The sequence below is a fragment of the Octodon degus genome, unplaced genomic scaffold, assembly GCF_000260255.1.
Source record: "Octodon degus isolate 3935 unplaced genomic scaffold, OctDeg1.0 scaffold00283, whole genome shotgun sequence".
Classification (NCBI taxonomy): Eukaryota; Metazoa; Chordata; class Mammalia; order Rodentia; family Octodontidae; genus Octodon; species Octodon degus.
In genome coordinates this window covers 625,678-641,053 of record NW_004524859.1, presented here as the reverse complement: position 1 = coordinate 641,053, position 15,376 = coordinate 625,678, and the positions used below count along the sequence as shown (strand labels likewise).

At 51.8% G+C, this 15,376-nt stretch overlaps 2 protein-coding genes across 7 annotated transcripts in view; one reads left to right on the top strand and one right to left on the bottom strand.

Moving 5' to 3' along the window:
• Mrpl16 (mitochondrial ribosomal protein L16) overlaps positions 1 to 3,601 on the top strand; it is a 6,053-nt gene extending 2,452 nt beyond the window's left edge. The window contains exons 2-3 of the mRNA XM_004646928.2: positions 1,781 to 1,929; positions 2,938 to 3,601. Coding sequence (XP_004646985.1) covers positions 1,781 to 1,929; positions 2,938 to 3,423 — 635 coding nt within the window. The 3' untranslated portion in view covers positions 3,424 to 3,601. The remainder of the gene's footprint in view (positions 1 to 1,780; positions 1,930 to 2,937) is intronic.
• Positions 3,602 to 4,823: 1,222 nt separating this feature from the next.
• Positions 4,824 to 15,376, bottom strand: part of Stx3 (syntaxin 3) — a 40,471-nt gene continuing 29,918 nt past the window's right edge. Inside the window, exons 9-11 of one of the 6 annotated variants that reach the window (XM_004646907.2) lie at positions 13,344 to 13,454; positions 11,952 to 12,064; positions 9,110 to 9,198 (exon numbers count right to left, since the gene is read on the bottom strand). In XM_004646907.2, coding sequence (XP_004646964.1) covers positions 11,981 to 12,064; positions 13,344 to 13,454 — 195 coding nt within the window. In that variant the 3' untranslated portion in view covers positions 9,110 to 9,198; positions 11,952 to 11,980. Of the gene's footprint in view, positions 6,428 to 6,458; positions 6,887 to 8,560; positions 9,199 to 11,951; positions 12,065 to 13,135; positions 13,247 to 13,343; positions 13,455 to 15,376 lie in introns of those variants that run through there. The other 5 variants (XM_023707230.1, XM_023707233.1, XM_023707232.1 and 2 more) reach the window with 5 other exon arrangements.

Here is a 15,376-nt window from a genome sequence, read left to right as displayed (position 1 = left end):
GAGAGGACGGGCACCCTGAGAGGACGGGCAGCGCGGGCAGGCGGGCGGGCACCCTGAGAGGATGGGCAGCGCGGGCAGGCGGGCGGGCACCCTGAGAGGACGGGCAGCGCGGGCAGGCGGGCGGGCACCCTGAGAGGACGGGCAGCGGGCGGGCGGGTGGACGGGCACCCTGAGAGGACTGGCACACTGAGAGGACGGGCACCGCGGCCCTCCGAAACGAGGTGCCCCAGCTGCGCTCGCCCTGCAGCCCGCGCCCCAGCCTCCCAGAGCGCCGGGGTCGCGCGGGGTGCTCAGCCGGCCGCCCGAGTGCCCGCTGCCAAGCGGTGCAGAGAAGCAAGCCAGAAACTGCCTCTCCTAAGGAGTGAATGTCCAGCGGTTCAGGCCGAGATGGCTCCGTAGAATAAAAGCTTCCCTGGCAAGCACAAGGGCCTGAGTTCAATCCCCAGTTCTGCCAAAAAAAACATTTAAGGCAGCCACAGTTTTATAAATTTAACTTAACGTTTTCTTTAATGTACGGAAAACCTTGAAAAAATGGAAAGGGCCCGGGCATTTTGGTGATTGTATCTTCTACACAGTTGTTAAATTGGTGTTCTCTGGAAGTACATACTGACATGTAGGCCAGAAGAGTGTTAGGAACCTTGTAGTTGGCGCAGAGGTCCTAGGAGCGGGGAGTAGTTTCTGTGTAAGTTGTCCAGGCACTGTGGTAGCTCCTTGTAGTTGCCTGTGCCCTGTTTGTTTTCAGCATGGAGACCTGCTTCTTTCATTCCCCACCCCCCAAAAATAGTAAAATAAAATTTTAACAAGTTACACTTAGTGGTTTTTTCCAAATTGTCAAAGTTGGTAAAGATGCCACCTGTGTGACCTGAGACTGTCCCCGCCCACCTTCACGGGGCAGGCACACTGCCGCACAGCAGGGCTGTGGGAGAAAGAACCTTGTCAAGCTAGGAAGGGAGCAGTGGTTGGACAACTAGGGCTGGGAGTGACAGCTTGTTTGTTCAGTACTTTTATGTACAGTGTTGAGTTCTCCGCCATCCCCAGTAACATCCAGAGGCATGTTAGGTAGAGTAATTTTTTAAAAATCATGCTGTCTGGCTTTGCCTGTTTAACTGAATAGCCTAGACCAAATTACAGATTCTTCTAGGATTTGGGTTCTTCTATGAAATAGATATTAGAAAATACAGCCGGCCCAATGTTGTGTGCAGACGTGGGCAGTCGATGTATGTTCATGTGTTCACTTTCTAATAATTGATTGTTTTGTGATGTTTAACACACACCAAATGTGTGGCACATTTGGTGTGGGTTAAACATCTAATTTTAAAAAGGAAGTCCTAAGAAATGTGCCAAGGCATAAAGTTGTTTTAAAGACTAAATGAAATAGTGATTTTCAAGCAGTCTTTGATAGAGATGTTATAGAATTTAGGGGTTTAATAAGTGTATTTTGTCTTGAAGGTTACATTCTGCTATCTTCAAAAGTTTAAAAATATTTCCATTACTTTGTTGTCATAACCAGAAGATTCCAGTGTCACTAAAAGTATGCAAAAGAAGAATGTAAGAACTTTTTTTATTTCTTTTGGTACCAGGAATTGAACTTAGGACCTTGTACTTGCCAGGCAGGTGAGCTATCTCCCTAGTCCAAGAAGAATGGGATGTATTTTCACAATTAATTGTTCAGTAGTAACTTTCTTGTATTTTCACTTGAGCATTACTGATCTTCTAGGAAGAAAGTAGATCCTTTGAGATGTGTAATTTTGTTTATTCTTGCTTGTCTGTGCTCCTTTAGATGTATCCATGCCAGAAAGGCCCAAGCTTAAGTTTGTTGAAAGGGCACCACTCGTGCCAAAGGTAAGAAGAGAACCTAAGAACTTGAGTGATATACGGGGACCTTCCACCGAAGCTACTGAGTTCACGGAAGGCAGTTTTGGGATTTTGGTGAGTAATGAAAGCTGGCAATGTTTTGTTTTTAATATAGAGTGAAAACACAGTAGCTCCCCACCTTATCCAAAGGGGATGGATACATCCGGGTTTTCCATCCAGGACAGTGGTGAACACGTACAAGCACTGTGATACTGTGCTGGTCAGTCTGGTGGCCTGGATGGACTTCAGGTACCCAACAGGCAGGTAACCTGTGCAGCGTGGATGTGCTGGACAGAGATGATTCACATCCCAGGGGGAGCTAAGCACAACAGGAAGTAAAATTTTAAAACACTGTTCGGCACAGCATGCACTGAACAATCAATGTTTTTACAATGTTTAACGTAAAAATCATGCGTTATTTCAGGGCTTTCCATTTCAGATTTTCAGGCCATAGTTGGCCACTCATAAGTGAAAACACAGAACATGAGGCAGGGTGAGCGGTGCTAATGCAAGGGAGAAGGTGGCCACCTGCTCAGTGAGACCGTGGTCGCAGGCCTCTGGCGAGAAGGGCACAGCCAAGGACTGGGGTGCAGGGCTCCCCAAATGGTTTCCATGAAGGTTTCACACGCACAGCTGCACAAATGGCTGTGCACTCGGGCTTAGCGTTCATCGGGCAGCAGATGGACCGTGGGGTCGTCTCCCCCGGGCTGCATGAGCCCTCCCCACACCCTCCCCCTCCTGCTGGTGCTCCACGCTGCTCACTGCTGTTGCACTGGTCTCTGCTCACACCCGCCACACCCTGTGCCTTCGGCCTTCGCACTGCTGCTGATATGCCTGCAGCTGCGCTCCCTTCTCCCTTTTCCCTCGGCCGGTCTTACTATTTCTGTCCCTTCTCTGGCACACTTCCCTGACTTGAATAGGTCGACCCCGGCCCACCTTCATTACTGTTAGCCTGGGCTTTTCCTCCATGCTACTTAGGAAAACTCCTTTCATATTCCTGTGTGTTGTTTTAGCCAGTTACTTACGTAGCAGTGTAGAAGCTGAAGGATGCCCAGGTCCCATGCGTCTCTGATTCTCTTTCAGGCACTTGGAGGTGGTTATCTCCACTGGGGCCACTTTGAAATGATGCGCCTGACAATCAACCGGTCCATAGATCCCAAGAACATGTTTGCCATGTGGCGAGTGCCAGCCCCTTTCAAGCCTATCACCCGCAAAAGCGTGGGGCAGCGCATGGGGGGCGGCAAAGGGGCCATCGATCACTATGTGACACCTGTGAAGGCCGGCCGCCTCCTAGTGGAGATAGGTGGACGCTGCGAGTTCAAGCAGGTGGAAAATTTCCTGAACCAGGTTGCCCACAAGTTACCCTTCCCAGCAAAGGCTGTGAGCCGAGAAACACTTAAGAAGATGCAGACAGATATGGAGGAAAAAGAACGGAACAACCAGAACCCCTGGACCTTTGAGCGCATAGCAACTGCCAACATGTTGGGGATGCGCAAGGTACTGAGCCCCTACGACTTAACCCAGAAGGGGCGGTACTGGGGCAAGTTCTACCTGCCCCACCGTGTATAGCGAGAGCACAGGACCACCCGTGCCTCCGTCACTGGGACGGGTCTGTGTTTCTTCGGCTTCCCCTTGGAGTCTCCAAGCGGCTTTGAGATTGTAACTAAGAGCTGAGTATGAGTATGTAATTTCTGAAAGGCTGTTGTCCACAGATTCTTTATTATTAAAGTTTGAGTGTCACTTAGGATGTAACTTGTCACTGGTCACCTTAAGTTCCCCAGGAGAGTAAGGGTGATCGGCGAGAGCTCGGCTTCTCCTGGATTGTGAAATGCTGTCTGTAGGCACTGCTCGCCACAGGTGCCAGCCTGGCTCCATGTCTGTACCGCCTGCTAAACATCCGCAGCTATTTCTGTAGCATTTTCCCAATCAAACAAGGACAATGAGGGAACATATATGCTGGGTTTGACAGGTGTTTATTGGTGTCCTTCTGTCTTGGGACATAGTTCATGGGAAGCCACGGTGGACGCCACTGGGCTTCTGCGGTGCATTCCAGGCTGCAGATGGAGCGTGTTGGCACCCCATTTGTGTCCCCACAGGGTCTGCGCTGCCTTGTGCCGTGCAGCAGTCAGATCAGCAGTGGTGAGTGGGGACCCCGCGAGTCCCATCCCCGCCCCCCGCTGTTTGCCGTATGAGGCTGATCAGCCTTTTACAGCCAGCCAACTGGGGTCTCCGCCCTCTTCAAACCAAAGAAAGCACAAACTAATGGAACGTGAAACCATTTGTGCTGGCACGTGCCTGTAACGCTGGCACTTTGGCAGACTGAAGCAGGAAGATGACAAGTTCAAGCCTTGCCTGGGCAGTGTACCAATTTAATGAGAACCTGTCTCAAATGTTTAAATTTTTTTTAAATTCCTTTTTGAAAGTGGGTAGAAAACAGCACACTGAGGAACACGTCACATTTTAATTATGCTTCCCTTAAAAGTAGTGTCTCCAGCAAAAAAATAATTACTTTCAGCCAGGTAGTGGCGCACACCTGTAATCCCAGCTGCTTGAGAGATTGAAGCAGGAGGATCTCAAGTTCAAGGCCAACCTGGACAACTTAGTAAGGGCTTGTGTTGGAGCCTGACAGTGGAGTGGCCCTAGGCACAATCCCTAGTACCACACACACAAAAAGAACTTAGTTTAAAAGTACAAATTTGAACAGTCGGATGACCCTCGAGAACTGTATGCTGCAATTTTAAAATATTTTGTGACCGGGCTGGAGAGATGGTTCAGTGGTCTAAAGCACCTACTTAGAACAAGCTTGGCAAAGCATCAGGGACCGCGGTTCGATCCCCCAGCACCACATGCCAGCCCCGCCCCCTGGTGGGCTGAGCGGGCCACACACACCACACACACTCTCTCTGTCTTTCTCTCTGTCTCTCTCTCTCAAATAAATAAAAATTAAAAAAAAAAAAAAAAAATATTTTGTGACCCCCTTCCAATGTAATGATCACTAAGCTATCAGACATATAGCCGGTTCTAAAGCCGAACACACCGATCTTGAGTAGGGACAGGGTTTGGGCCACCTTGGTGTCCGTGCCGCGAACAGCGTCAGCTCGTGGTGTGGGGGAGGTGAGGGCAATGGAGCGTGGCCCCAGAAAGCGGTTTGCAGAAAGCACTGAAGTAGCAGTTGGTGAGCTGAGGAAAGGGAGGTCCCTGCCGTGCCTGGAGGGCTGAGGCCCTTCCAGGTGATTTGAAATGTGTTGATTCAAGATGAAACACTTATTTTTGAGTAAAAGAGATAGCAGCCCTAAACAAGAGCTACTGTCTGTCTCCTTTGTCGTGAGCTCCAATGGCACTGTTGGCAGGGGGAGTCCTACCTAGAACTTCTGCTGGGGTCTGGATTCAGGCTCCAGGCCACTCTCCTGCGGTAACCTCGCCTGTGGAATGGAGGTACTGAGAGAACCCCATGATCACCATCCCTCGAAGCAGCCTGGCCCCTGTGGTTGGGGCTCCTGTGGGGCGTCTGCATCATGCCTCAGTCCCTGGCCAGCCAGCTTGACAGCCTCTGATGGCAGTAAGCTGTGTTCCCATTGATGACTTAGCCAGAAACCCGTGATCCATCCATGAATGAAATCACAGCCTAACTCTACGTTAGTCAGCAAGTACCTGCGCACCTGTGAGTGGCAGGCGTCGTGCCAAGCTGTGGGGACGCGGTGAGCAAGACAGTGATGCTCGTCCTTGGATAAGCCTCACGCTGAGGAAGGAAGCGAGATAGGCTTGCTGCAGGGCGCAACTGGAGGAGCCCTAAGCAGCGAGCATTCGCCAAAGACCTGCTGGCTGGGTGTCCGCCCCGCTCTCCAGGCCCTGGCCCAAGCCTCATGCTCTTAGATGGGGCTCTCTCAGCGGTGGCTGGGTCTGGAGCGCAGTGCCGGGACTAAGGGAGTGTGATCACTGGATCAGCCGATGGGGCACCACCCTACTTCCAGCAGTCTACATACAAAAGAGAGGCAGAGCGAGGTCAGGAAGGCCTCTTGCTTTTGGTCCCCTGCGCCATGAGCTGTTGCCTCTGCCATGTGCCGTTCTGTGCTGGAGCCAGCAGCTTATGGGCTGAAACCTCCACAGACTGAGCTGAATCAGTTTCCTCTAATTTTGGCTGTCCGGGTATTAACTGAGACACTGGGTGAGCTGCAACCCTCCCTGCAGGCACTCACGGGGGCAAGTGTGACCTAAACGCAGGGGCGGGGCTGCTCTGCGCCCTGCAGGCCCCACCCTACACCTCCATCCAAACAGTAGTGTGCTGCTGTGATCCGTGCTTCGCCCCACCCCCAACTCATTTTCATAAATTTGTCCTCCCTTTGCGCAACTCATAAATAGTTTATTTGCACCCAATGTCATAGGAAGTTTCCTGGTGAAGAAAGGTGTGGCTGAGAAGCCTGCAGTGGAGAGAGGATGGCACCAGAGGTGGGGGACAAGGAGCGAAGGTGAAGTCCAGCTGTGAGGGCAGGAGGGCAGCACGAGGGGAATCCCGGCAAGCAGCATGCACTCCAGGCCAGCGCCCCAGCTCCCTTCCCGGGCCACCTGTCCTGACCTTGGGAGGGGAGAAATTCATGTAATGCAGGTCGACTGTGGCTGGCTTCTCAACAGTTCGGGATCCACATAGCACAGAACTAATTCTTGCTCCTTTCCCATTCGCAGACACCAGGCTTAACTTCTGCACCTTTGCACTATTCAGAGTTCTGTATTCTGCTACCAGATTCAGTTACAGGACAGATAGCTGTCTTCTGTGTCCCTTTCTGTTCTTCTGGCACCTGCTTACTCATTCCAAACTCATTCTTCTCCCTGAGCCCTCGTTTCAGTTGTCTCTAGTACTATCCCAGCACTGACCCTGCTCGCACCTGGGAGTGGAGAGGCGCTGGACACAGCTGTCAGGTGGAGGGCGCGCCCACCCCTCCCCCAGATGCTCACCGTCTTAGGCAAGTACGCCCCCAATGGTAGAAGCCAAGATGATAGCCAGGATCACACAGCAGACCATAATCATGATCTTCTTCTGCTCATGCAGGCGAGGAGAGAGAAATCACATGAGCAGTGGCATGGCTGGGCACAGCCAGTTCTGACAAGGGCTTCCAGACACAGAAGAGGGCAGCAGGGGAGGGAGCAAAAGGCAGGGAGATGGATCTGGCTTCTAGAACCCAGGTTGTTCTCAGAAACGCTTCCAGATGAAAGAGAGACCCAAAACGAGGTCAGCCAGAAGCCTGGGTACCAAGGCTGCTCCACCCGCCAGCAGGCAGCGGCACACATCTCCACTTCTCCTGGATACAGAGGCCCTCAGCAAGTGACCAGATCCCTTCAGGGGCAGCACCCCAACTCAAACTGGGGTACAACCACAACACATTCAGGAAATTAAGCCACTTTCAAGAAGCTGAACATCTGAACCATCACTGAGGCAGGGTTTAACCCTATTCCAAAACCTGAACAAAGCTCACATAGGGGCCGGGGAGATGGCTCAGTAGAATAAGTGCTTCCCTGGCAAGCGCAAGGGCCTGAGTTCAATCCCCGGTTCCACCAAAAAAAGAAAAAAAACCTCACATAGTGGCACTAAATTACCCTGTGTTTTGTAGGGAGGTAAAACCATTTCACAATCAATATAAAGTCATTTATTTTTAAATTAGCAATAAAATAATCAAGTTTACATTTTAAAAAATACAAATAAGAAATCCCCTTCACATATTGTGTTCTAAACTTTCAGCACCAGCCCTCGATCTCGGAAGGGAGCCAAGGCCTGGGATTAGTCTGCCTTTCCTGTGGGGCCATCCCTGTCAGACGTCATCGCTATGCGGAAGGCGCGCTGGCTCCGTCTGGGCCGGGAGGGAGCACTGGGCAGTGCGCACCCTGCCCTAGAGTCTGTTGCAGAGCCGAAATACAGCTGTACCTGAATCAGGAAGGTGGGAGCAAAGCAGCAGGGACCTGAGGGGACACCACTGGGTGAGCAGTCCCTGCTGCTTCCCCTGTGAGGAGAACCAGGGGAAAGGAAGGGCCTGTAAATCTCACTGGCCCAGAGTGGGAGGAGCCACTCTAATTTCTGGTCAGCCCCAGAGACAGGACATCCCACAGGTCACGTGAGTAAGACCAGCTTGCTGTGGGAGTGGCCGCAGACAAGTCTTACATAAGCAGCAGCTGGGAAGGGTGCCCAACATGACACCTCCCATCTGCTGTGCGGAGGGATGGCACCAGGCTCAAGGCAGTGCTCACTCAAGGAGCTCCTGCAATGCCCAGAACACACCCAGAAACGACTTCTTGATAGTAGGGGAGAGCTGGTCTTGCAATGAGAAGGTTCATCTGCAAGGAAGCAAATGCTCCTAACCTGGTGGCTACTGCAGCTCAGAGCTGCATTCTGGGCTTGGATGGGTGGTTTTGTGAGGTCCTAGTATCTTCTGCTTCTCAATTCCTACTTCCTGAGAGACACATGCAGCTACCTGAATCTCAGTTGCCTCTGCAAATGATAACTTCAGATGACTGTATCATCCTGGTTCCTCTGGGTAAACACGAAGGAATACAACACAAGGATGCCTGGCAAGATAGCTCAGCGGACTAAGCGCCTGCTTAGGCAAGCACAGGGAGCAGGGTTTGATCCCTAGCACCACATGCTGCACTGGCCCAAACCCTGGGCATGCTTAGCCAGCCACTAAGGCCAGGCATGGTGGCGCACACCTATAATCCCAGGAGGAAGATCACGTAAGTCCAAACTGCGTAGTGAGACCCTGTACCAAATACATTTTAAAAAGAATACAACACAGGAAGGAGAATGTGGCCCCAAACTGCACTTACTAAGAGTTCAATTTCAAAGCAGTCAGCTTTCCAAACCCAAATGCCATCCACTGGTCCCTCCTGTTTCCGGGACACAGGAACAACAGTCTGAAAAGTAGCATCTGGCCAGGTTGAAGACTGAGCCAAGCCCTTTTTTGGCCAATGCTACAGGAATCCTTAAAGATTTACTCTGCTAAAAAGTTCATTGCAATTTCTGGGCACAAAACACTCCATGAGGTAGAACATACAGCACCTTGGGACAATTTCATGTGGGCTTCCCAAGGTGCAAGGCACAATTTGACACCAGGGGAGCAAGCTGGGTCAGCTCAGACAGTCCGAGGGGGAAGGCACTTCAGTTGTGGGGCAGGAGGTGCTTTTGAGAAGAAATCATGGCTGCCATCAGGTAGAGTGGGCTCCTCCAGGGCTGCTGCATCAGGTCCAGGGAAGGTTACAAGGAAACAGGGACAGGTCCCCCTCACTCTCAGGGACACCTTTTGGATTCTGTTCCCATCTGAAGACAAAGGTGGCCACACCAGGCTGGAGTGAAATCTGGTTCTAAGAGAAGCAGGCAGAGGACGCACTCAGTGTTCAGGATGGTGGTGGGGAGCAATAGGAGGAGTCAGCCACAAAGCCAGGAGTGGAAGGACAGAGCAAAAGCTGCAAGAGGAGGAGAGCGGGACAATCAGCGCCAAGCCTCGCCCAGACAAGCCTCACTGTGTAGTCCAAGATGGCCTCGAACTCGCAGTGATCCTCCTGGCTCAGCCTCCCCAGTGTTGAGATTACAGTGTATACCTCTACACCCAGCCAGTCAAAGAGGTTCCATCTGTAAATGTGGCATGCAGGTAGTGTCCTGGTATGGTCCATGGCTGGGTGTCCCCAAAGCCTCGCGCAGTTGTTGGGGCGGGCTTGTGGAGTTGACTGATTCTCGATCTAATGCCAGGATTCTGGGTGTGAAAGCCACACCTGCCCTGCGGCAGACAGTCTGCATACAAGTGTCAGGAGGGGAGGGGCTCGCTAGCTGCCGCAGCTGCGCCTCCTCCCTTTGCTGGGCTTTGCCACGATGACGTGGCGGCCCTCGGCCCTGTGCCCCTCTGCCTGGAGCCAGCTGAGGGTAGGCTGCAACCTGCACTGACTGGGAGCTGAATAAACCTTTCCTTCCTTAATTTTGGGTGTCAGGTATCAGTCCCAAGAAGGAGAGAAAAGTAACTGAGACTGTCCTAGCATCTTAGAGACTGGGTTAACTGGAGACAAGCGTCTCCTTCATTTGCAGCCTGGATACCCAGAGTTAGGGACCAAAGTTAAAGAGCACCATGAACTTACCTCTCAGCCAGACAAGGATGCTGCAAGTATTACACTTTCTACTTCAACTTACTGTCCAAAAAGACAGCTAAAACTCAGAACAAAATTCAAATTTTAACAATCAAAAAGCCTTCAAAAACTACACTTTCCCAAAGAAAATAAAATAATAAAAAAAATTTAAAAATTTTAAAAAGAACTATACTTTCCAATGCCTCCCCCCCAAAAAAGGACAAGAAGGAGAAAAAGCACCTGCAGTTCAGGGCCTGTGAAAGAGGGGTTCACCCTGCTGCTTTTCTGTCCACACAGGCTGCAGGATAATCTGGGAATAACCATCATCATCGTCTGGGAAAAAGTTAGGAAGCAAGAGAAAAAAGACAGGTCCGCTGAGGAAATGCCATGCCAGAACGCCATCAGGACCGAACGCGTGTGTCCACCTCAGTGACCCAGCTTCTGTGAGTTTGTAGTAAATAGAAGGTTAAACTGAGAAGACTGTATTGCGTAAGGTTAGTCACACTGCGAAAGCAGTAAGCCCCACCTTTGAGGAAGTGTTAAACATGTGAGAGTATATCCAGAACTACATGCTGTGAAAGAGTTCAGTGATGTGAAGCAAAGCTTGATTTTGTAACTGGGAACAAACTATAGATAATATAGCCTGAAGCAGGTAAGCTAAGAGTGTGTGTGAGCATGTCACAAGGTTAGCAGCAGTAACCCTAAAGTTCATTTAGGGTGTTTTATTTGATAGGCCTTTTTCATCAATGCATGCTATAGTCAGGAAAAATATTTCAGGGGCTGGGGAGAGCTCAGCAGTCTAAGCGCCTGCCTGGCAAGTGCAAGGACCTGGGATCACCCTGGTACTGCATGCCGTTCCAGCCCCAGAACCCCGGGCAGGTAGTGCTGGCCACCAGAACCGGGCATGGTGGCACATGCCTGTCATCCCAGTGCTGGGGAGGCTGAGACAGGAGGATCACTGCAAGCCAAGCTGCACAGGGAGACCCTGTACCAAATAAATAACTAGAAGATTTTTAAAAAATCATTTCAAAGGTGACAAGTCGTAGTAATCCCAAGAACTACACTTCTGTGTAATAGTCGTACCAGCTCCTATTAAGCCTCACAGATTGGTCAGCTCTATCTTTTTAAACAAAGTTTAAAGAAAATAGCCTAGCCTTTACACCCCTGTTCTCTGAGGTTCTCTAAAGTCTGTAGACAATGATAAATGATTTTCTTATTTTACAAAGAGAAGCTAAGATGCAGTAAAAGAACTTTCCTAAATTAACTATTGGCTGTGTGAACATGGCCCTATTACTTAACTAAGACTAAATCCTCTTTGCTGGGCACATGACACGGCAGAGGCTGAGGCAGGCAGCTCAGAGGCTGAGAGGATCTTACAAGTTCAGGGCCAGCCTGGGCTACATAATGAGTTCAAGGCCAGCCTGAACTACACAGTGAGACACTGTCAAAAAAGACTTAAGTTCCTGTCTGTAAAGCATGCATGGCTGTCCCGTGGGGTGCTGTGACCCCTGCAGGCGCGGCTCAGCGCTCACAGATGCTATTAGCTCCTTCCCACTCCAACCAGGCAGCCCCAGATAAAACTCTAAGGACCCCCAACTCAAAGCTTCCTTCAGACTGAACAGGATATAAAACAAAGCCCCACATTCATGAAAGCCTGAGGATTCAGAAGACAGCTCCCAGATCTAAGATTACACCCAAGTTCCACCCAGGCTTCCCTGGCAGGCGAGTCAAGTGTGCCAGGAGAGCTGATGGACATAAGACAGCAGAAAGCACAGTGTCAGAATGCACAGGACAAGAACAGGCAGGAGGCCTGACCCCTATGTTACAGCGAGAGCCTGAGGACAGACCGTGAGGAGATGGAAAGGCCCACAGCCACCGAGTGTCAGGATGCTGGTTGTGCCCAAGGGTCGTCACCAGAGGAAAGCAGCAGGACCCAGAAGCCCAGGCGCATGCTCATGGGAGGCCGACCCCCAGCCCCCGAGAACCATCCCTCTACTTACATTTCAGTGCAGCAGCCCCGAGGCTGCTCTCATTTCAGCCCCACGGCAAGTCCAATAATCAACGCTAAAATGCCCAGCAACACAACTACTACCACAATGACAATGATCAATTTCTGGAGAAAGGAATAAGACAGGTGAAAACAAATTATTTTTTAAAAAAACTCTAAAACCCAGCTCCACTACCCTATATAGAAGCTGTCTTTCATTCCAAGTAAGTTTACATTTCTACATAGACATTCTTTGAAGATACACTCTTTCTTGCATCACTTCTTAGCTGGCAGTGCCGGCGCACTGAAATATGGCGTTTCTCCTCAGCTCACATGGTCTTACACAAGGACAGATGTACTAGACCACTATTTCAGGGTCTCCAAGCAGAAACTGGCCACATCACAGGCAAAAGTTTTCCTTCTGAAGAGGAAGTGCTAAGACATTTTTTATGCAATCTTAATTTCTGTCTTCTGTTCATCTTTCCCCTAAATCCCACTTGTCCCTGTCAGATCCAGAATACTGAATGGGTATCAGGAAGTAAGGTCTAGCTTGGATTCTCAGTGTAAAATAACTCCCCACCTCCCTAAATACCTGCATAAGCAACAGACAGGGAGAAGAAGGAAGAAGAAATCAAAACCAAGAGTCTCAGAGCCCAAGAGCAATAATCCCGTAGGAACAGGAAAAGGCAGACGCCCCCAGGCTGGACCCACCCAGCAGTGAGTACAGAAGCTTCAAAGTCCTTGAGCAGCAGATGGCGAAGGGCGGAAGGCACAGTGGTGCTGTGAGAGCCGCACGGCTGGGACCTGAGCTGAGCCCTCACTCAGCTACTAGGCGGGCTGGAGCCAGCTATTAGCCTGCAGCCCCATGTTTTATCTAAAAGGAAAAGACAGCTAGATGCTTCCATAGATGCACTGTTTACCTAGCATTTAGCACAGTGCTGCGAACGACAGGAAAGAGAAATGAGGACAGGCTCAGACCAAAGGAAGAGAAGGCGCAGGGCCTGAGGAGCAGGAGTTGAGTGCGCAGCATTTGGACAGGCTGCCTCGTGCACGTGGGTTCTCGCCAGATCCATGCGGAACAGCCAGGGGAGCAAGGGTGGGCAGCTGGGCTCTAGGGCCAAGAGGGTGCCTGGGCCTGAAGACAGGTGGGGTGACAGAGGGGGGGCACATGGGGCCAATGGAGATGAAGGCGCTCACCCTCCGGGCCTCACTCTGATACTTGACTGCCTTTTTGGTGTCTGCGACAGCCCGCTCCACGAAGCCCACTGACTGGTCCATGTTGTTCTCAATACGGTCAATCATGGCTCCCTTCACCCAGGTGCAAGAGACAGTGGCGGCAGAAAGAGACAGAGACAGAGACAGCATACAACATGGACTCTCCCTGAAGGCGGCAGGAAAATCTCACCTTCCGGGCCTGACTCTGGTATTTCACAGCTCGCTTAGTTTCTTCTTGTGCCTTCTCCACGTGATCAACTGTGTGCAGGACGTTCAACTCTATGTTATCTAACATCTCACCCTGCAAAGACCAGAGATGAGTCACCCCGAGAGGCCCACCGAGCAGCCCGAGCTAGCAGTCCCAGCGCCGAGAGGAGCAGCTGTGAACAGCACGTACGCACTCCCGCACAGCAGCTGCAGCTCCCCGGCGCTTCGTGTCAGTCAGGGAGCTCACTAGGCACGTCCCTGTGAGCAGCCCTGCCGAGCAGCACCTGGGAGGCTGGCCAGCACCCGGAGCCACACACGAGTACTTCAAGGGGTCCCCACCACCTTTTTGGAAACTTAAGCATATGGGGAGGACAAAAGTAAGACTATCTCATGTTTTGCTTCTGCTGCTGCTGCTACTGCTGCTGTTGCTGGACACCACGGCACCAGCCTCTGCCTGGCCATTCAGGACTGAACCGAGTTCACACAGCCTACATGACGTCTGCTCACCACTACAGTGCATAGCACACAGCCAGCTTTCAGCAAGGGCCGGTGCTTAGGAACCTACACATCCCCCAGCAGGAGTTACCAGGCCCCTCAAGTGACAGCCGTGAGATTTATTTGAACTACTTGGTTCTCTTCCTCCGCAGACAGTGGGCTCTTGGACTCCCCGCCATTCTCCAGCTATCACTCTCTGCCTGCAGCTAACTCGCAGGCTAAGGAATCCCCCCGCGTTCACGCCGCCCACCTTACACTAAGCCATCACATAGCAGCCCTACATAATCCAGCAAGGGACTCACCAGCACTTGAATCCCAAGCCAGCTCCTCGTCAAGGCAGCATGGGGGAAAGAGAAGATTCAGGATGGAGAGGCTTGCGAATGGTCTCGTGAGACAGGAAAGGGGTGGGGAAGGCACTGCACCCAAGGCACAGGACACCAGAAAGTGGTGCCTAGGCTGCATGCAGGTAGGCTTTGCAGCCTGTCTGCTAAGGTAGCAGTGTCCAGGTGTGCAGGTGGCAGTGCAGCTGAAGTCCCCAGTAAACCTGGCACAACCCTAAGACTCTGTGGCCCAAGAAAAGAGGAACTGCCTCACTCTGAAATTGGCACCCTCTGCAGCAAGGTGTCCGTGAGTGAGGTGAGCATGGCCATCCCTGAGGTGAGGGCATCTGTCCCTGAGGTGAGGTTGTCCTGTCCCCAGATGAAGTGAGGGTGTCCATCCCTGAGATGAGTGTGTCTGTCCCTGAGTGAGGTGAAACTGTCCCGTCCCCAGGTAAAATGAGGCTGTCCGCCCCTGAGGTGAGGGTGCCCGTCCCCAAGTGAGGTGAGGATGTCCCCTCCCTGAGTGAGGTGAGGGCATCTGTACCCAGGTGAGGTGAGGGTATCTGTCCCCAAGGTGAGGGTGTCCATCCTGGAGGTAAGGGTGTCTGTCCCTGAGTGAGGTGAGGGCAGCTGTACCCGGGTGAAGTGAGGGTATCTATCCCTGAGTGAGTGAAGGCATCTGTCCCCAGGTGAGGTGAAGGTGTCCTGTCCCTGAGTGAGGTGAGGGCATCCATCCCTGAGGTGAGGGTATCCATCCACACATGAAGTATGAGTATTCCATCCCTGAGTGAGGCGAGAGTATCTGTCCCCGCACAAGGTGAGGGTGTCCATCCCTGAGGTTAGGTTGTCCTGTCCCCAGATGAAGTGAGGGTATCCATTCCTGAGGTGAGGGTGTCTGTCCCTGAGTGAGGTGAGAGTGTCCCGTCCCCAGGTGAAGTGAGGGAGTCCACCCCCGAGGTGAGGGTGCCTATCCCCGAGTGAGGTGAGGATGTCCCCTCCCTGAGGTGAGGGTGTCCAGTTCCTGACTAAGGCGAGGGTGTGTCCCCCGGTGAGGTGAGGTGAGGGTGTCCATCCTGGAGGTGAGGGTGTCTGGCCCTGAGTGAGGGCATCTATCCCCAGGTGAGGTGAGGGTGTCTGTCCCTGAGTGAGGGCATCTGTCCCCAGGTGAGGTGAGGGCGTCTGTTCCCAGGTGAGGTGAGGG